We start from the raw sequence: 20,139 nt of genomic DNA, 5'->3' as shown, positions 1-20,139 counted from the left end.
GACAAACAGTAGTATTTATTGAAATGGACTAAAACCCCACCCACCACTACCAGTCTTTGGGTGGTATTCTATTCATCATTACATGGACAAAAACCGGGGACAAAATTTTTTTATTTATTCTTCCGATCAGATAAACAAAGATCCGACGTTACATCGAAGATCAAAACCAACACCATCATCTCATGCGAAACAACTAGGAAGAGAGTCCAAAGCCAAACAAACAAATATTAGCTAAAGCTGGGGCTAATTAAGAAGCCTAATTACATAATTAATTAAATTTAAGGGCACTTGTTGGTTCTATTGCCGTGGGTTTGCCAATCGGTGTAGCACGTGCCGCAAGTCTCCCGGTTGCCCGCCGTGCCCGCTGGGACGCACTTGCATACGCTGCAGCACGTCATGCACGCCCTTCCACACAAGTTGGGCCTCGAGTGAAGGCTGCACCTCCCCTTGCATACTCCAAAGCACTCTGCAATACTTCCACCCAATCAAATATATATATATATATATATATACATTTTATTTTATTTAAAAAAATCCTCTTTTAACTACGTTAAACCGTGTTAATAGTGTTAATAAGGAGGTGTTAATAGTGTTAGATACTCCATGGAATATAAGTACGAACTGCGAACCTTTAGTGTCCACTATTTTGTGAGGCGGCGGAGCTTGGGCAGGAGCATGGGCAGGGGCGACGCCAGGGTGACCGGCAACTGGAGCAGCCTGCATGCAAAAGGAATCGGACTTTAAGATTAGCAGGCAACTATACTAACACTTTGAACTCTGGTGAAAGCTTACAGACATCCACAGCTACCTGTGCCAGAGCTTCCTCAAGATCCGATGACACCTGAAGAGCACTCAGTGAGTTAAGAACCACTTGCAAGGCTTAGAGCTAGCAAAGGTTTATGAGGAGTACAGACGAGGGAAGTATAGATGAGTGTATGTCTTACTCTGGTAGTGACTAAGATGAAGGATGCCAGTAGGAAGATTGCCACCTTGATAGCCATATTATTGTGGAAACTGGGAGTGGAACTTGGGAAGTGATTTTGGTAGTGGTGTGTTGGTGAGCAACACTTGTAGAGCTGGTAGTGGCTTTATATAGAGGGGAGTGAAGGGAGCAAGTAAAAGAGAGGGTAAGTGGGGAGGGTGAGCATTGTTGTCAAAAGGACAAGTAAGCACATGACCCTGCTTCTCTAATCTCACTAGCTACTCACTGCTGCTTCCAATCTCCTTGTCTTCTCTGCCATGGCCCCCACCTAATTAATACGATAAACACATGACAATCTGGCATTTGCCCCCCTCGGGGAGGGGTTTCTACTTTCTACTCAATGGAAATTTTCAAAAAAAAACACCCACCCCCTTATAATCACCAGCTCATCTTTAATTTACACTAACCTCTCTCTACTTTCCATCTCTATCTGGTGAAAATTAAAAGAGTTTAAGGGTGGTATTTGCAAAATTCTGTTAATACAAAATGGGTCAAGTTGCTCTGTCCCATTGTCGTCTGGGGAAGTTTGACCAGTGTTGGGATGAGAGAAGAGAGAGGGGAAGGGGATGGGGATGGGGAGGGGAGGGGGTTGGTGGTGGTACTAATGCTGAGCTGCATCCCATTGAGAGCAGTAAGTGATGCATGTGCATGCGTGTCTGGAAGTATTACACTGCCCGAGGCCATGTCGGACGAGCTCAAAAAGCATTTCATCCATCCATCCATCCAATTTGAGACCTTCTCTAGTAGCTTCTTCCTCTCCGCCTCGTTTCGCCCTTATCTCCCTCGATGTCGCGCCCTCCTCCTGCCTAGAGAAAACTGCACAAAGATACTGGGAAATTTTTTATCTTAGCCCCTCAATGATTTTATTATTATTGTTTACAGTTCACCCAACTATTTTAATTCGACCCTCCTTGGACCTTGGGTCATATTTAAATTATTGCATCCATTTAGACAACTATAAAACGAAAATGCATAAATTTTCCACACAGAAAAAAAAAAAAAAAAAAAAACTAGTTTTGGATCAGACTGCAATAATTACCTGCTGAAGTAGTATACTACTAATAAATTGTGTGCCCCACCCACTCATAGATGCAAATTCTCAAGAAAAAAAGTTTTGGATCTGACCTCTCTGAAGGTAAGTGACAAAAGATGAGCAGTGTCTACGGACTTTGATCAAGAGAAGGAAAAAGAAAAGAAGACAAAAGATGAACAGCACCAGAGAATATCACAAATCTTTCAGCTGTAGTCAGATAGTGAGAGCCCAAAAGAAGAACATAAGCTGTGGTTTCTCTTACACATTCAGAAAGATTGAAATCCCAAGTGTTTCTTTCTAAATGATTTATGGCCAAGATAACGCACAAGTTCCATTTAACATGTAAATATGAGACATAAAGGAGATTAATATAACAAAATGCAGAATGCTTTATATGGTTGATATCTTCTGCATGAGAGGAAATACAACTGTTGTTACAGATATTAAACTTCAAAACCAACAGTCAGATCGAGAAATTGAGTCACTCTTATCTTTGTACAAGTTATGCTAGAGCTCTAGATTTATGTTCAGCCACAGCCCGACCTGCGAAAGTAGGACAATAAAAGCTGTTAATAAATGAAAGTGATATCTATACTTACATTGTTATGTTGATGGCATATTAGATTTCTCAACAATATGGAACAGCAGTTTCGCCAGACAGAATTGTAAGTAGCCAAAAAGTAACACTGAAGACTACTGAGATTTGCTCTATAACATATGCATGCATCAAAAGCATACCTTTCTTCTTTAGCTTATTTCGAAAGCTTCTTTTCCTGCTAAATGCACTCTCCTGTAAGCAAGAATATGTTAATACTCTAACATATAATCCCAAGGGTAATTAAGGTATACTATCTGATCAATAACTAGTACAGCATTCTCAGAATATCTAAGACAATCCTAAAAATCATTTCTCTGATCTTAGGAGTAAGGAGTAAAAAGTGCAAGAAATTCATCTTTGAGACATAATCAGTAAAAAAATGAGATGAAATTACCACAGGTTGACCCAATGATTCTGCCTGGCGGACTGCGTTCACAAGATCACGATTTGATTTCGTATACAAGCTTGTGACAGTTCCAGACTGGCCAGCTCTTGCTGTGCGTCCAACCCTGTGCAAGAAATCTACAGCAGAAGTTGCAAACTCCGCCTTAAGGAAAAGCAGGAAAGATTATGTCAGATAATAGAGTTGAGCAATTTCCTTAATTAGAAATGTCTTCAACAGAATGACATGCAAGCGTGCAGCATGACTAGAAGGCAGAGCCCATTAATAAGGAACTAGTACCTGAATAACATGTGAAACATTAGGTATGTCCAATCCCCGAGCAGCAGCATCTGTACAGACAAGCACTCCACCATTTGCTCGAAAAAGATGTAGATTATTCATTCGTTCCTCTAGAGAACTTTCACTATGGTACAAAATGCACTGAGTGCCAACTCTTTGCAATATCGTGGCCACTGATTCAGCGGCATCAACAGTATTTGTGAACACCATTGTACGACTTGGACTGACATCAAAATCTTGCAGTTTATTTTTATAGCTGGACTCTACAGCATCTAGAAGAGCATCTACTTGTGTGTCAGCTGTAACCTCTATCCATCTCTGTTCCAATCTAAGAAACACCAGATTTATATTTTAAGTACATTCAATAAGGCAAATGGATGTAAAAAGAAAGATTTCTGGCAAGTGATACCTATAAAAGCATCGAAAAAGAATTCAACGAAAGCTGCTAAACAAAAGATTAAGAAAAAGAAAATCTAAATTTTAACAAGAGGCATCAAGCAACTACAAATTATCATGTTACCGACAATCTCTACAACAGCTCAGGAATACTCATAAAGTCCTATTTAAGAAGGTGACAGAACAATAGCATGAGTTTATCGGGTAACAGACCAAGTCGTCATAAATGAGATTCAAAAAGTTCCAGAACTTGGACAGTGATGCGCTAAAGAATGATCTTTCCGCAATAAAGAAATATTTGAAAAGCTTGAAGATGTTTAAAAGAACAATACAAGACAACTGATTAAAGAAGAGAGACCGTCGAAGAAATCAAACTTATACTTTCAACAAGGATCATCTAAAAGAGACAGGTGTTTGGGCCAATAAGATGACATCTTTTGTTGTACTCGAGTAAACTAAATAGTTGACTCAGAGCAAGAAAAGACTAGTTTTTTTTCTATTTCTAAATCTACATTATTATTCGAACAAGAGTGGACCACCTTAGAATCTTCCTAGGTTGTGCCAAGGCATTTTGGGATCTATTTGCCAGGGAACATTTATAACTCGACAACCTTGCTTATTACATCTTGTAGCCATATAACATTTGTATGTTCGGTTGGAAGGTCATCCATTTGCTTCAAACTATATAACCATGGAAAATAATAGGAGAAACCAGGTGCACACCTAGGATTGTGCCGATGGAGATAACTCCCACTGACCAAAACAGCATCAGGAAACATTTTTTTCAGTAGTCCGCCAGCAGTCTTTTTGCCACTTTGTGGAAGAGTGGCAGCAACAAAGATGTATTGCTTACTTCGTCTATATACTTTTCTAACCCTCCTCCAGTCCTTAGTTCTAGTTGTCTCAATACTGTTGTCTTCCGTTGCTAAAGGTTCTATACCATCTGCATCGTCAACTTCAACCTCCAGGTTATAGTTCACAAGTTTGTCTTCATCAAAATGGAACTCTGCATGAGATCCACTGGCCTCATTAATTGAATTACTTTTTGAAGATTCGTCATTCCTAGAAAGTAGCTTTTCTTCATAACGGAACATATCTATCAAACGAATGATCTGGTTTTGGAAGCTTCCACATAGTAACATATCTGCTTCATCAAAAACCTGCAATAGAGAGCAACCATAAATTTTATTTACAGATAAACTAAAGAACCATAATCTTGTAGAAAATGTCAGTCTAGTGTCTACATAAAAGGTGAAATTGTGTATCCTCCCTAAAGAAAAATAAACCTATCCATGAAAAAGATACTTGGATAATAGCATTTGATAATTCTTCATGGCTGAAAGACTATAACACAAATGTTGGCCAGAACAAAAATTTTCCACAGAAGTCAATTAAAGAGAAATATCAAGTAAGTAAATAAGATCATAACATTTCAGATGTAGATAATTACCACAAATTTAACATCGCGTAAGAAACTCTCCCGATGCCTCTTTTCTGGATCGAACTCAAAAAGATAATTCAAAAGAGCAGCTGGAGTGGATACAACAATGTCAGGCCGAGCAGCTGGCCATCCCTGTCAATGTTACAAAATTTTGAGATCATAACTTAAAATCATAATTTCATTGAGTCTGTTCACCTTTATAATGTGTTCGTTGGACGACAAAACTCTTAGTTGGTAAGCTTCAATTTATCAAGAGGTGTTGCCTACTTTGGAGCAAATGCAATCCAAGGTAAATACTGGCCTTACAGCGCATGATGTCAGTTACCAGGTTCAGAGAATTATTTTTCCCATTTAGCTTCTATAACTTGAAGCTTACTTAAAATGGTAATTTCTGGTAAGTATTGGCTAGCTAAAACATCTACGAATTATTGACTAATAGTTAATGTAAATTTAGTGAAAGGCACAGTACTATCTCACCTTTTGCCCACAGACTGCAGCAATTTTCAGAAGTGGTTCACTGGACTCATTCAGTAGAGACTTCGCCATGTAAACCACTTGTTCACATAGCATCACATTTGGGCAAAGGACCAAAAAGATACTATGCGATTCAGGAATCTTGTAAGAAACATTAGCTTCTTCACAGGGATTGGGCATCCCACACAACTTATCAATCAATGGCACCAGATACCCATATGTTTTGCCGCTTCCTGTCTCTGCAGCAATAACCACATCTTTCCCTGTAAGAATACGAGGTATGCAAGCAGCCTGCAATACAATCTATGTTATGCATCCTCAAACTGTAAGTTCAGATCAAAACAATTATCAATAAAATCATGATACAGTATCAAGATTGAAAAAGTCCATAAAGAAAATGTATCATGTGGCATCCACTTATTTAACATAAAGCATGTGATACATCATAGACAACACTGGGTCTGGATGCACCCAATAATCAGGCAAGTCAAATGGATTCAAATTACAGATTCGACAAATGGAGTAATTTCTCAAGTCCATTGAATAAGGAGGCCTCAAACAAAAACTTCACGGAATGGAAAAGTCGACCTTCCCTTAAGCTGAAAGTAGCTATAGCAACATTGACAGAGTATCAGTACTGTCTTGCCCAAAGCTAGCAAAGAAATTGGAACCCCTGAGAGAGAGAGACATAAACCCGAAAGCAAGAGAAAGAAGGTTTCATTTACCGCCTTCTCTGGAGTATTTCAGGCTCCTAGTTCAAATTATCCCATAAGAAGCAGTTTGGCTAATCAATGTCGCGTATTTCCGTTTCAGTTGGTAGGCATGAAAGGCTAAGCGGTGTGTGAAACACTAATCCCGATTGAACTAAAAGAAGTTCATCAACTTATAAACAAAAAGGACGGAGGACTATAAGAATGGAAAATTCAACAAGGTTAATCTGTCATGATGCAAAAGAGGAGCAGTAAAGAAATGTCAAAAAAAAGAGCCATTACTAATTGTTCAGTAGTTATATCTCTGCAGAAGTCTTAGACATTTTTCATTTCATCGGATTCTCCATAAGTAGTGACAAAAAAAAAAAAAAACTCTTGTTTGGTGTACACAAACAGCTTACTTTGCATGCCACTCGCCAATTTTTGGCATAATTGGCAGGATTACCCAACCAGAATAACATTGTCTATCTACTTATTCCTCAGGCAAATAATGCCTTGTTAACTTAAATTAGCTTAAATTTTTTAGTATTCTATACTAGGCTTCAAACTTCCAAATAATTCCAACAAAGAAAAAGCAAAGTTCTGGGGTGGGGCATTTCGTCGAACATTTTGAGAGGCAAAAGTTCCACCTGAACGAGAGAAGGCTTACAAAGCGAAGCCTTCTCGAGGGCTCCGCAAAGCCGGTCGGATACCCCCAGCGACTTCCACGACACCCCCTCCTGCGCAAAGAAGTCGTCATGGCCGCCGCCGCCGCCGCCGTCTTTACCTTCCCCGCCGTCTTCTACTGCCACCGCGGCCGAGCCGAGAGTTCTCGAACGCAACCTCGCATCGATTCTCGATAGGGTCTTCGATGGCGAAAGAGAACGGAGAGAGAAACGTCTTCGAAGTGACGGTGAGTTAGGAAGAATGAGAAAGCAGTGAGAGAATGAGGAGGAGGAGAGAGAGTGGAAGGAGAGGTGGCCGCGAAGGTGGTGAAGGAGAGGCGCGTGGCGGAGATGGTGCATCTTGGTGCGCGGGGCTAGTTTACCGGCGGTGATTCGACTCGGAGTCGGTGATATGGTTTTAGACTGGAGCTTTATTCATGGTGCCAATGCCATGGACACCACTAAGAGGGAAAAATATTTGCATTTGAGACCCTAAAATTTATGTAAAGTTTCAGTTTAAACACTGTCATGTTTTTATTCATAATTACGCCCCTGCATTTTCTGTAGAATATGCATGTTAGTCCTCTCTATAAAATGCCGCCCATAGGATTCAATACATCGACCATCTTCTTCTTCCCTAATCGACCCTCTTCTTCTTCCGATCAAGAATGGCGGTTTCGTACTCCAAAACCACCCTCTTCTCAATCTTACGCCAAAACTCTCAGGTCAATCCATCTCTATATCTCTATCCTCTTCTCTTTCTTCGGATCGATCGCCATCATTCTAACCTTCGATCACTTTCTCGTCGCAGAATTCGCAGCGGCCGCTTCCTAATCTCCCCCGCCGCGATTACCACATCGAGCTCGGAGTTCGCGAGAAGGCGGTCAGCGCTCACTTCTCCTGTGCCTTCTTTTTGTCTACTTCTTGCTTTCGTTCGGATCGAAATCAGCGTTTCGGTCCATCTCCATTCTACGAGAGTTTTTAGTTCAATATCTTTTTCCTTTAATCGACCTTGGTTTCCTACTAGTGTTTCCTTCTTTTTTCTTCGCAATTTAGATTGTGAGTGATCTCGATCAGTGTGCCAAATATATTCTTGCTCTGAATTATTTCTCAGTGCTCATGTAGGTGGAGTTTCTTGTTCCTTTCGATTTGTTATTTGACTTGGATTCCTCTCTTGGCTGGACATAAAATTTCTTGTCATTTCAAAACTAATAATATTTTGTTACATTATGGAGAGTGCTTTCATTGGCTATTACTAGGAAAAATAGAGCAGAGGGATGAATAATTATACCGTTGACTCTGTGAATGTACCTGCAATGAATGTCGCTAGTACTCAGAGGCAGGGTGTGGAAAGGTGTTATTGGGGCTATATTTCTTTTGCATGCATTCTTTGGTAGGAAGAACCTTAAAATCAACACGTTTAAGCTTTTCATTAACCCATCAGGTAATTATATTTGGCACAATACCCTCCATCTGAACATTATTCTATCACTTTCGATATGCCAATTTATTACTTCTTGCTCCTTTGTTTATCTCAGTTCTTTATACCACCATATCTGCTTCCCTTTTATAATTTATACTTTTTCACAAGATCTATTGTCGACCCTTTGACCGTTTTCCTCCACTAGTTCTGGCCTCCTCAAAATGTCCTTTGATGGCGTGACATAAAGGCATGAGTGCACATTGAAGAAACAGATTTCTATGTTGAGTTGGTATTACTTGGTGACTTGTCTCTCCTTATCAACTCTAGAAGACAGTAGCTGGATTCATCATTTATAATGAAACGTCCTCCTGTTTATATGTTTAGCTTGAATCTCAATTTAGAATCTAGTGTACTACTGTGCTATAAAATTTCTTGCGGTATACCAAGTTTGAAGTGATAATACAAGAAATGGTCCAGCCAATTGTCCTTTACTACAATATTTTGTCGTCCTTTGTTGATATATGACTTGACTATTCCACTAGTTCAACTTGCTTCAAATGATCTAATTTTTGTTTATGCTTATGTCTCAAATGTTGTTATGACCTTTGGGGAACTTATGCTTTCTGATTTGGAACTTAGAGGAGTGTTCATGCAATTGTCATTTAATCATAGAATGACCAATATTTTCACTTGTATTACTGGCACACAATAAATGAGTTATCATGTTTAAATTTAGATATATATAATGACAGTACTTTAGCTGATCACCATGTTCATCAAGAGGAGTTGGCAATATGGAGTATCTACTGAAAATGTCACCACTTTCTTGTTCAGCTTAATGTATATTTATACTGTGAAATAACATATTTCTTCATCACATCGTTATACCATGAGAAGATTTGGTAAAGATTTTGGTATATGCATTTTCTTTCTTGAGAAATTTCACTGAGGTAACATTTGTGGGATGCTAGGATATAATTCCGACCTCCTTCTTTCTCTCTCAGCTTACAACTTAGTCATCTTGTTGTTAATACTTTGTATCACAGCTCTTGGAAGAGGATCCTGCTTTAAAAAGGTTCAAATCATACAAGAATAATGTGAAGCAGGCAACAAAAATTGGGACCGCCCTTACAGTTCTTGTAGTTGCTGGTATGGCTGATATTTTTTTAATAAAATGTTCTAGCATCAAGTTCTGATATCGCTATATTAGAATCAAATGGTTATCATGATAGCAGAAAAGGATTCTCCTATTAAGATGCTTTGTCATCTTTGCAGTAAATATTTGTTTGGTAAACCTCTTACATTGTTACTTTGTTAGCTTGTTCTTCCTATCAAATTGACCCTTTTTATATGTTAGCACGGATTTGTACTCCTTTCACGGTAGTCAGTGTGTACTGCATTCAGCTCTTTGAAATGGGTGATTTGCAGTTATATATCTCTGAAGGGTATGTGATTCTGCAGTATATCAAGCTTGGCTAAGTTAAAATTAAAAGGTAATACAATACAAGTGTTTTTGCTGGCTCCTCTCCTTTTCTTGCGAAAAAAGAAGTCAAATTTAAGGAACAGCTAGATGCTTTTTTGACCTTCAATTGCATTTGTTCAATCAGGGCTCAACTTCAATAAATGGAATGATATTGTACGGTCAACAATGTTTTGATTCTTGAAATTTCATTTATTGCATGTGAGGTGGTTCTTTAATTAACATGTTTCAAGATTGTGTTATAAATAATTTGTGTATATTTTCCATACCCATTAAACCCAAATTAATCTGCAGATTTATTACAGAATATATAATTTCTGTAAGATGTTTCATTTGGCTGTTCTTTTTCACAGCATGTAGCTACGAGATTTATGCAGTGGCAACCGCAAAAAATTAGGGGCAGCACCAGTCAACCAGTTTGTACAAATAAAAGAATGATCACCTGACTCATTCCCTTCACTTCTTCTGTTCAGTTTGTTCGCCTCGTTTGGTTCTAATGCAGAATAAATCTAGTTGTAGTAACCGCTTGATTCGAAATTTACTTCGAGGTTCAAACAATTTCCTCGATACAATCGGGAAATCAGCTGTACTGTAAATTGTATGTGATTTGCTTCAAATTGGTTTCTTAATTTTTGAAATTTGATTGCGCTTGAGCTTGCAATTTGTGACAAAAGCTCAAGCCAGTCGTTATATATATTATATATACCCCATATCTTATCATGAGGTTTCACAAAGCTAGGGTATATCAAAGTTTCGAGGTTTTTCATTCTCAAATCTTGCCTTCGGATGAACACCATTTGAAAAGAGATCACCATACATCTAATCCATAATTAAAGTAAAATTTATCGTTCAATTTAAACTATCACTTATTTTTAATATAGTTTCATTATTTTTTAATACTTTAACAACAGTTATTTCACGTCAAATATAATTATTATTTTTTATACTAGTATTGAACTAATTATTAGAATAATTATTCATATTCCACCTTTATTCTACAAGGTGAACACAAGCTTAAAAAATCATTATTATTCTACAAAGTGAACACAAGCTTATAATTATTATTCATATTCCACCTTTATCCTACAAAGTGAACACAAGCTTAATAATTATTCGCGCCAATTTTTGCATTGCTTGCATATATTTTCTCAACATATCTCCAACAAGCCACTTGTAAATCTTCAATTGTAAAATGATCAACTGATCCGCAGTCATCGAGATGGACATGTACACGCACTGCATAAGTTACTTGACAAACAATTCTGCTGTCCTCGACAAAGGAAAAAGATATTATATGTTGCCAACTAAAAAAGAAAATGTAATTCGATCTACAAACTTAACCAAATGGGCACTAGTTCTAAATGAAGATTGTTCCTTCCCTCGCGTGCCTTCAGCACACCAAAATATACAGGAATATCTGGTCCACGAATTTGACAAATAAAATATGAGAAGTATATGTAAGACAAATATGGATGGCAAGTTAGCACTCTTGAAGAAGATACTTGAAAATTCCACCAAAGCTTTCAGTCATTGCCTAACATGGTACAGCGACTATGATTGACCACGCCCACCTCGACCTCGAGCCCCACGATTGCCATCCCTCTGTTGTGAGAGTGGAAAGAAAGCATATCAGGCATATTCATTCAAAGGAATATTAAAGTTGACATCCTAGTGAGCCATGGAAGTAGCAATCATAGAATTCACCAAAAGGAGAAAACCTTACCCTGAAGCCACCAGGTGCTCTGCCCCGACCTCTGGAAGAAGCTTGGGCCGTCATCCGGGCTTGTCTCAGAAGGGAATTCTGTTTAGCTCTCTCAGCTATAGTAATTGTTCTACCAACCCGTGATTCTTCCATCTCTGTACCGGTGCTGGAACTTGGCTGGTCTGAGGCTGCACTATGCAGAAGAGAAGTTGGCGAACCCTCCCGGACATGTGATGATGTTTGAAGAACCATACTCGGTGAACCTTCCCGCAAACCTGATACTCTCTGAGGGCTTCGCTCAATTTCAGAAGCACAAGGTTCAGTGCTATTATTACCTTCTGCAATCTCCTCTGAAACTTCATTATTCTCACTTTTCTCAGTTAGAGCTTCAGGAGAGGCAGATTCAAGGTCCTCTCCAGTTTCATCACCAATAACAAGCCCATCACTAGGAGTCGACTCACAGTGGCGTTCTCCAGATGCAGCATCTTCCTGCTGCTGTTCAGGTTCATCTGGCATCAACTCCCCCTCCTCCCTATCATCTTCCCCATCAGCACCTAGATTATGCATGATTTCCTTTACATCCTCGCTTTTTGGGCATTCATCTAGCATTTCTACTAATGCTTTCGATTTGTCTGACAACTCCTCTGTAGTCGGATAACTTTCGAATTGGACATCATCTTCTTGATGTGCGCCATCCGGTGGTGGGCTTTGATGCTCCTCTGTTTCTCCCTTGCTAATAACATCATCTTCCCTTGCTGTCTCAAAAATCTCATCACTTGCCGATACAGGAGCCTGATCAGCATCCATTTCTTCCACAGGTGGTGGTTGTGCATCAGAAATGACATTAGCTGGAACTATCAACTCTTGTGCTATGACTGGATTCTCTGCAGATGGCAAGGTTTCGTAACTCTCTTGCACCAAGTCTGTATCCTTGGACTTCTTTAGTGGAGGTGCAACATCAATATCAGCCTCATCTCGTGCAACTGATTCTTCTTTTGGCTCTGAGACTGATGATGAGGCTAAACGTTTGCGAGCAGAAGGTGGAAGTGCAGAAGATAAGCCACCTGAAAGTTCTGGTTCCTGAGATGAGCCAGCTTTTCCCTCCTCTGCTGTTGTAGACACTTCAACTGCTGGCATTTCTGTATCGACTTGAGGCTCTTCAGCCCGTTCAAGACGAGGACGTACGAGGCGTCTTCCAGACTTGCGAGCTTCAGTAACTGATTTGACTACAGTCCCAACTCTTTCCTCTGATGTTTTACTCTGAGACGCAGATGGTCTTAATGGTGGAGTGGAAACCTGCCTACCTGCATAAAGCATAAGTAGACTTGTTAAGACAGTGAATCTTTATTGCAAGAACAGCATTTCAACCAGAGTTCAAGAGAACCTGTAGCAGATGCAGATGTATCCATTGTAGAACTTTCAGGGTGAAGGGGCTGAAGTCCCTGTCCATTATTTTGGAATGAGCTTGCTGCTTCTTCAAAGTTACCAACAGATGAGAAGTAAGCAAAGGTTTGCTCATCAAGTGTGCTCCCGGATGGAAGTTGAGAAGATGTTATTCCTGCACTCTGGAGACATGGGCAAACAAACATGAAACTCCAGAAAAAAATATCCACATAGGTAAAACATATGTAAGCAAGATCCTACTAAACACTAACAAAAAGATGGTGGTTCATCTGGTCCAATAAAATAGACTTGAAAGCCCCTTGGGAACAATAACTACATTATGTTTCCAATGGAAACATGCTTTCCTGACTACATCTTTCTCTGCTTAACAGTATATACTTTGCAGCAGTAAAAACTCAGATAAAGGAGGTAATATGTCCCACAATTGGCTGATAATGCTTTTGAACACAATGTCTAACCTGATTATAGACTAATCATGCATTTCTGAAAAACAAAATACCCAGCCAATAAGAATAACTAAAGTAATACCACATATTAACTGACTAGAATATTTACAGTTTAATGCAAAAGTAACATACAAGTAACCTTATGTAAATGTAACAATAATGCATAACTGTATCTCCCACATCACATCAACTAATTTCAGTTCTTTTAAGGCAAATTTCTCTTGTGCAACTGACAAAAAATAGGACATTGTGTTAAAAATTGACATGTAACAAACAAATTCTCTCTCCAAAAAAAAATGTAACATGCAAAGAATATGGTAGACCAGAGCATATTACTATATAAGCATGGGCACAGTACACCTCTATCCCCAAATTAGAGATGGCTTCAATAATAATTGCAAGACATTGTATTACAACATAAAACTGAGAACAGAAAAGGATTGATAAACCTGCAACACTAAATGTCATGGATAAATATACCTCCAACATAGTGACTATGGCTTGCTTGTGCTTTGCAAGTTCTTCTTCAACTTTCTTCTTGTCCTACAATACACGAAGAAACAACATATTCACTTTTTCATGAATCATGAACAACTACATGATACTGACATTGAACGCCATTGAACGGAGTGAACAGTACATTAAAAATCTACAAGGTAATAGGATAGAACAAGTACAAAAAGATTCAACCAGAATATCATTGCTTATGTGAACCAAGAAAAATTGATAATGATCAAGATACAGCAGTTCATATGTGACTACAACTATAAAATGCATGCCACAACATTTTCTTATAGATCTCTTACAATTGACAAAAGAACAATCCATAATTTGTTTATAAGTAAAGTACCCAATTAGAAGAAAATGCCATGTTAAAAGATGAAGTCCAGAAACTGAAAAGAGCCAACTAATTTCATAGACCACCAAAGAAGTATCAGTATCCTATCAAGTAATAAACTGTTTCCATAAAGGCAAAATTGACAGCCTTCACTTGGAACTCCTTAAATTAGTGCATCTTAAGCATGTGTTTTCTTCTTTTAGTTGATCTGATGCTATCTCAGTCAAAAAGACCACAAAGAGAAGTTCACAGCCCATATTGCAGTTCACTATCCTCTACAAGCTATCATAACTTTAACCAGGCTAGTAACATGTTATGGAAACAGAGATACTTTTCTGTAATGACTTAGTCGGCTCATCAGATTATCAAACCACACCTTAAAATTGGTAGCAACAGTAACAAAATATCGAGATGTTGCTAAACAAAACATTGTTAGAAGAAAAAAAAAAGGTGGCAGGTGCAGTGGGAAAGACCAAAGACTAATAGAAGACACCTCACAAGAATAGAAAGATTGTTGAACAAAATAATTGGTTACACTGAAAAGAGGAAAACTAGAAACATAAATTTCAAAGTCAAACATCAAAATTAAGAACAAGGACAAAGGCAACTGCCAGAGATACAGAAGGACAACTATCGCCAAGCAGAAAAAATATGGTTGAGTAATAGGGATAAACCTTGTTAACCGTCTGAATAAGATCTAGCACTGTCTTCTCAGTCTTTTGCCGCTTTAGTTTCTCTTTCCGATTATCATCCCTCTCCCTCTCTAAAGTTTTCTCCAATATCTGACTTTCATATGTCATTGAGACCGACATTCACATAGGTTAAAAGAAAAAAGCAACTAATTAATGGTGCACAAGACAAACCTGTATCCTGGTGTCCTTCTCCTTCGCTGTATGGTCAACTGAAGTTTCAGCTAAGGTCTTCCTGCCTGCAAAATTGGTTAAGTTAAACATGAAAAAGAAAAATAAAAAGTAATTCAACTGTGTAGATGAGTTGGTACTTGATTTAAGATCTTCTATTTGTTTCATAAGGCCTTGGTTTTCCTTGTTAAGTTCCTCCTTCTCCTTTGCTACTGTATCACATTTCTTCTGTAGTATTTACAGGTAAATTAATCAGATAGGAGTACTCAATACAGTAAAATAATAAAAATAACAGCAAGTTATTGAATTAAGATCTAGGAAAGAAAAGTGAAATATCATAATTTCTGCCCAATCTGGTAAAAATTAAAAGATGAATAGAGAAATTACAACCTTTAGAGCAGTAAGAACCTTCTTTTGCTTTTCAGTTTCCATTTTAAGATTTGCCTGAAAGTTCAAATTGTTTGATTAATACCAAATCAAATGGAGAAAAAAATATATTGTTCAAAAGCACCCAAATAAATTCCACCTCAACTTGAAGAGCAGCATTTAACTTATGTTCCCGTTCAGCTAATTCTACTTGATATCTGGCAAGGTTTTGCTCCAAGTTTGAAATAATTTCTTGCTTCTCTGAAACAAGATTTTTTGCCTGCTCAAGTTCGACCCCATACTCTCTCAGAAGTGCCTACACCACATGAAAATTATTAATTACTACATCGGACACCAAAGAAAATCAAAAATACCAAAATCAAGACTGGCAACTATTGAACAATTGATGGCCTCAGCATTACCATCATTTGGAATCTCCTGGAAAAGGTGCATCACACGTCATCATGAAAAAAAAAAAATTTCACAAAGAAAGTATGCTACTTCTTAATTTGCAAAGGATATGCATCTAAATGAAAGGTCTGAAGAGTTCCACTGAAGATTAGAAACTTAAATGTTTAAATTGTTTCAAAATTTGGCTCTGTTAAAAAAATGAAATGTTTCAATTCTAGTTTAATACTATTGGTTTTCGCCTTCTTTAAAAAACACTCTGTATCTTATTTTCAATGCATCATACAAGATCTAATAGCACTTAAGGCATAGGGTTGATATTGAATTAAGTAAAAGTTGAATTCAAGTCAAATCTAGCTTTGAATCTAAAATATGCTTTACAAAAAATTGTTATTAGAGTCGTTTTAGTTGGATGCTGGTTTTGGGGTACAGTCTCAGATCAGATAGGACTGAAATGTCTCGGTTTTGGACAAACCATCAATCCATGTCAAAAGTACAACTAACAATATTTAATAAATAGAACAGGTCCATGAGCCAAGTTCATCAGGCATAGGACTATGATCTAGAGTGCCATTAGAAGAATACACCACCGAAATAACCTTAAAAACATAAAAAGTTTAAAAAACTACTAACCTTGTTCTTCTGGAGTTCATCTTTCATAAGCTCATGTTCCTTGGGGTCGATATTTTTACAATTTTCAACTAACTGCAACATAAACAGATAATATCCACTAAGAGAGTGGAAAAAAAATCAAACCAACTTCCTTCAAATTTATGCTAAAGACTACCTCGGCAATCCTATTGTTGAGATGTTGTATCTCCAATTTTAGTGTCTGAACCTCCTTCTGGGAAGACTCAGTCTCTATTTGCTTCTCTAGTAAGAGATTACGCAACTTTTCAGCTTCAATTACAGCGTTCTGTGCTTTATCACGGAGTTTCTATAAAAAGAGCAACAGTATCTCTCATGAGTCAAAAGATTCAAGTAAGAACTGCACATTTTTTTCCTCTGTCCATCCTGATATGCCAAGCTTCACAACCAAATACTAGCCCTCATGCTTATCTAAGACAAATGATACATTGACGCATCCAAGAAAAAATATTTATCATTATATGCACGTGACATATTTATCATTATATGTACCTGACACTCTTCGAAGTTGTGTTTGTTCTCCTCTCGAAGCTGAATATTGCTTTCACGAAGCAAATTAATTTCTCTTACCTTCATCAACAATGAGTAGAAAAAGTATCATCACCAGCATAATAACGGGTATTGTACCCTAAAGAAAAATTGGGAAAAAATAAATCAGGATCCTGGAAAAACAAAAGAAAATTCCTACTTGAAGCTGAAGGGACTTGAACTCTTCATCTTTAAACATTGTTGTTCTAGAATTCTCCGACTGGGAATGAAGCAATGCTTGAGCTTCCTCAGATGCCTTTAAAGCGCTCTCCAACTAGAAGCACAAAAGCACCCAAACCAAAAAAAAAAAGATTCAGTTCTGACTGAGCTAATACAGGAATATAAAATTGCTTATGAATAATGAGGGAAAACCTTATGAAACATACCTGCGACTGAAGCCGCAATTTCTCCTGCCTTAGCAAACATATTTCGGTCTCCGCCTGAAATAATACAGCAAAGTGGACATGAATACTAATAAAATTCCATTTACCCCAAAATTGCTGGCAAATTACACTTACTATTTCTTTTGATCTGCGTATATAGCTAATAACATTCTGTAGATCGCCTTCTGTTTGTGAATCTGCATTTTGGGATGAATGCCCAGCAAAACTTCGATCCTTGTCAGCTAATCTAATGTGCAAAGACTCAAGCCGATCATGCAATATTTTGTTCTGAAAGATGTAAGAAAGATTAAGAGACAGAATACAAGCCATTAGGACATGCCTTCTGTTCACTTTTTATGCAAAAACAAAACCAAATGAAATACAAACCTGTTCATTTGTTTCACTGTACTTCCTCTGGGCTTCATCCCTTTCTTTCTGTAATTCCATTTTCTCACACTCCCATGATGCTTTTAGAGCAACCTGAAAAAGAATTCAGCAAGGACTAGAGTAAATGCTAAGACACACGTGAGAAGAAAAAAAAAAAGACAATTGCACAATAATAAAATAAACCCCGCCAAGCACCTACAAAAGGCCTTCACATAAGTACAAGCATCCTTAGGATAGAACAAGACTCATTGTGCTGTCTATGTAGAAATATCAAATCCTTACAAACTGACACCATGCTTAGCCAAAATTATGCCCCACAAAAATTGATATGAGAAGACAAACACAAAGAAACATAACCACAAAATGGTAATGTAATGTTTAAAATACAAAATAAATCACAGTGATTATTCATGTTTTAGGACAGACAAATATAACTAGAGAAATGTCAAAATGACAATTAAGCATATTTGCGCATAACCACAACAATTCTTATATCAATCCTTTCCTATTGGAATGAAATGATTTACGTAAACAATTAGAACTTTCATGATAAGGACCTTAGTTTGGCACAAAACTTGGTGAACAGATCAAAAGCATAATACTACACCAATAGAGAATTAGAGAATCTAACAAAGTGTCTTTGAAGGGAAGACAGAAAAAAGGCTTTACTTAAGACGGTAGATAGAATAGTGAATTACATTTTCAGCCTTTTGTGTTTCTGTAATGTCTCGAAGCTTTGCTATTTCACATTGAAACAAAGACAACTCCTTAGAAGTACTTGTCAACTCCTGAATTGTCTCAGATTGCAGAATAACCTACAGGATGACAAATAGACAATTAGCTTTTCAAAGATAAAAGTTAAATGCAACGAAAAATTTAATTGTGCCTGCTCTGAGAGCTCCTTTGGCAATCAACATCATTCAAGTGAAAATATACAATTTAACGAATTTCCAGTTCTAGGGCACAAGCTCAATAACAAGTCATTATACGAATACAAGTCCTTCAAAAGATATTTATCAACAAGAAAGCATCAATTGCATTAAGCAAGATGAGTGAGATGCTGCCAATACATATAATTGTACACCTATGCAAGTGCCCACAAGGATGAAATGAAAAGACACAACATGTAATGTAATATATTAACCTAGCACCCTGACCAGTTGAGACCCTAGTAAAACTATCAAAGAAGATCAAAAATATTGTTTCGCAAATTAAGAATATTCTTCTGACTCCATTTTGTTCTATTACTTCTCTCAAGAGAGTTTCAATCACTCCCTAAAAACAGAAAGTCTCAAAAGAAAGGAGGTCCTCCTATTGCTTTCTTTTCATGTAGGAGTATGGAAAACAAAATCAAAATAATTGAGCTCATACAGCAAGATCCATCATAAAATACTTATCAGCAAATGTATGACCGATAAGCTCAAATTACCATACTGCCAAGCAAGGAAAATGCATCCATAATGCCAAACTGCATCCTAGCAGCAGCATGGTGAATCCAATCAAAAGCAACACTACCTAATGACATCTCAAACATGGAAACTACAGCATAATCGCTCACCAATCAAAAGAAACAAGTTATTATACAGCTTACCGATGGCTTCATATGGGATCCTTTGTAAGAGGAATTGAAAAAAAAAATGTCACTCATTCAAATTTGATCACAACAGGATTATAGGACCAAATGGTTAGCTTTTACAGCATGGAACTAGAGAAGATGAACATGAAGTACCCTAAGGCCAACTAGACCATGTTATGCAAGAAGATCCAACAATACAGTAGAAAAAGATAACAGATCTTCACAGGCAAAATCAGCTACAGAGGGGTGTTTAGAAATAACACCTGTCTCTCATAGTTATCCTGGGCAGTTCTCCAGCGTTTCTGCTCCCTATCAAGATCGTCCTTTAAGGACGATACTTGGATTTCTAGCATCTCTATTTGTGTTCTGAGGGAAAATAAAACAATGTTGAGTATATTAAACTAATAGACACTGATTGTTGCCCAAACTTACCCAAGACCAGAAGACTTACAATTTCTTAGCAACTTCATCCTGTAAGGTCGACTTTTCAGCCAAGATAGCACAGAGTTCCTTTTCCTTAGCTTCAACAGCTGAGCGGGCTTCAACAAACTTCAGTTCATAGTTCTTCTCTAGTTCAGACAACTTATTTCTTAGTGACAGAACTTCATCCTCCAAGTTCCTCTTCATTTTTTCAGCCTGAAACAAAGCAGAAGTTTCTGTTGAATATTCAATGAATATGAACAGCTGGATTTTTCATTTTTCTATCAATGAAATCACTAAAAAGTCATAC

The 20,139-nt window shown here is 37.7% G+C and overlaps 4 protein-coding genes across 5 annotated transcripts in view; 1 reads left to right on the top strand and 3 right to left on the bottom strand.

Annotated features, from left to right (window-relative positions):
- Positions 1 to 92: 92 nt before the first annotated feature.
- LOC140759851 (gibberellin-regulated protein 14-like) lies at positions 93 to 1,100 on the bottom strand. The gene is made up of 4 exons (XM_073096517.1): positions 945 to 1,100; positions 809 to 841; positions 630 to 717; positions 93 to 466 (listed from the first exon to the last, which is right to left on the bottom strand). The coding sequence occupies exons 1-4, from the start codon at positions 999 to 1,001 to the stop codon at positions 279 to 281; spliced, it is 366 nt and encodes a 121-aa protein (XP_072952618.1). The 5' UTR covers positions 1,002 to 1,100; the 3' UTR covers positions 93 to 278.
- Positions 1,101 to 2,305: 1,205 nt separating this feature from the next.
- LOC140759849 (DEAD-box ATP-dependent RNA helicase 22) lies at positions 2,306 to 7,415 on the bottom strand. Of its 2 annotated transcripts, none has more exons than XM_073096514.1 (8): positions 6,946 to 7,415; positions 5,610 to 5,897; positions 5,142 to 5,264; positions 4,415 to 4,851; positions 3,296 to 3,623; positions 3,008 to 3,160; positions 2,754 to 2,805; positions 2,306 to 2,558 (listed from the first exon to the last, which is right to left on the bottom strand). In XM_073096514.1, exons 1-8 carry the CDS (start codon positions 7,318 to 7,320, stop codon positions 2,518 to 2,520), a joined length of 1,797 nt encoding a protein of 598 aa, XP_072952615.1. In that variant the 5' UTR covers positions 7,321 to 7,415; the 3' UTR covers positions 2,306 to 2,517. The 2 variants fall into 2 exon arrangements, with proteins under 2 accessions (XP_072952615.1, XP_072952616.1); XM_073096515.1 differs by having other exon boundaries at positions 5,610 to 5,845; positions 6,946 to 7,087.
- A 136-nt stretch (positions 7,416 to 7,551) lies between these two features.
- LOC140759853 (succinate dehydrogenase subunit 7, mitochondrial-like) lies at positions 7,552 to 10,501 on the top strand. The gene is made up of 4 exons (XM_073096519.1): positions 7,552 to 7,685; positions 7,772 to 7,843; positions 9,430 to 9,532; positions 10,217 to 10,501. Exons 1-4 carry the CDS (start codon positions 7,629 to 7,631, stop codon positions 10,258 to 10,260), a joined length of 276 nt encoding a protein of 91 aa, XP_072952620.1. The 5' UTR covers positions 7,552 to 7,628; the 3' UTR covers positions 10,261 to 10,501.
- A 516-nt stretch (positions 10,502 to 11,017) lies between these two features.
- Positions 11,018 to 20,139, bottom strand: part of LOC140759856 (nuclear-pore anchor) — a 29,662-nt gene continuing 20,540 nt past the window's right edge. The window contains exons 31-49 of the mRNA XM_073096521.1: positions 19,861 to 20,045; positions 19,673 to 19,775; positions 18,532 to 18,648; positions 17,834 to 17,926; positions 17,582 to 17,734; positions 17,450 to 17,503; positions 17,224 to 17,337; positions 17,028 to 17,105; positions 16,675 to 16,824; positions 16,521 to 16,592; positions 15,640 to 15,795; positions 15,504 to 15,557; positions 15,254 to 15,341; positions 15,117 to 15,181; positions 14,928 to 15,035; positions 13,896 to 13,958; positions 12,950 to 13,130; positions 11,587 to 12,869; positions 11,018 to 11,465 (exon numbers count right to left, since the gene is read on the bottom strand). Coding sequence (XP_072952622.1) covers positions 11,415 to 11,465; positions 11,587 to 12,869; positions 12,950 to 13,130; positions 13,896 to 13,958; positions 14,928 to 15,035; positions 15,117 to 15,181; positions 15,254 to 15,341; positions 15,504 to 15,557; positions 15,640 to 15,795; positions 16,521 to 16,592; positions 16,675 to 16,824; positions 17,028 to 17,105; positions 17,224 to 17,337; positions 17,450 to 17,503; positions 17,582 to 17,734; positions 17,834 to 17,926; positions 18,532 to 18,648; positions 19,673 to 19,775; positions 19,861 to 20,045 — 3,168 coding nt within the window. The 3' untranslated portion in view covers positions 11,018 to 11,414. The remainder of the gene's footprint in view (positions 11,466 to 11,586; positions 12,870 to 12,949; positions 13,131 to 13,895; positions 13,959 to 14,927; positions 15,036 to 15,116; positions 15,182 to 15,253; positions 15,342 to 15,503; positions 15,558 to 15,639; positions 15,796 to 16,520; positions 16,593 to 16,674; positions 16,825 to 17,027; positions 17,106 to 17,223; positions 17,338 to 17,449; positions 17,504 to 17,581; positions 17,735 to 17,833; positions 17,927 to 18,531; positions 18,649 to 19,672; positions 19,776 to 19,860; positions 20,046 to 20,139) is intronic.

The sequence above is a fragment of the Typha angustifolia genome, chromosome 5 (assembly GCF_048772165.1).
Source record: "Typha angustifolia cultivar Huaian chromosome 5, ASM4877216v1, whole genome shotgun sequence".
In the NCBI taxonomy this organism is placed as follows: domain Eukaryota; kingdom Viridiplantae; phylum Streptophyta; class Magnoliopsida; order Poales; family Typhaceae; genus Typha; species Typha angustifolia.
This window is presented reverse-complemented; position numbering and strand designations above follow the sequence as displayed.

Bases quoted from the DNA above. Each gene is read 5' to 3' on its own strand.
- LOC140759851 (XM_073096517.1), bottom strand. From the start codon at position 1,001: ATGGCTATCAAGGTGGCAATCTTCCTACTGGCATCCTTCATCTTAGTC. The intron at 718-808 runs GTAGCTGTGGAT...TTTTGCATGCAG, and splicing joins TTGAGGAAGCTCTGGCACAG to GCTGCTCCAGTTGCCGGTCA. The intron at 467-629 runs GTTCGCAGTTCG...GAAGTATTGCAG, and splicing joins CAAAATAGTGGACACTAAAG to AGTGCTTTGGAGTATGCAAG.
- LOC140759849 (XM_073096514.1), bottom strand. From the start codon at position 7,320: ATGCACCATCTCCGCCACGCGCCTCTCCTTCACCACCTTCGCGGCCAC. The intron at 4,852-5,141 runs GTAATTATCTAC...TCTCTATTGCAG, and splicing joins TACGCGATGTTAAATTTGTG to GTTTTTGATGAAGCAGATAT. The intron at 2,806-3,007 runs GTAATTTCATCT...TCTTGCTTACAG, and splicing joins AATCATTGGGTCAACCTGTG to GAGAGTGCATTTAGCAGGAA.
- LOC140759853 (XM_073096519.1), top strand. From the start codon at position 7,629: ATGGCGGTTTCGTACTCCAAAACCACCCTCTTCTCAATCTTACGCCAA. The intron at 7,844-9,429 runs GTCAGCGCTCAC...TTTGTATCACAG, and splicing joins TCGGAGTTCGCGAGAAGGCG to CTCTTGGAAGAGGATCCTGC. The intron at 9,533-10,216 runs GTATGGCTGATA...TCTTTTTCACAG, and splicing joins TACAGTTCTTGTAGTTGCTG to CATGTAGCTACGAGATTTAT.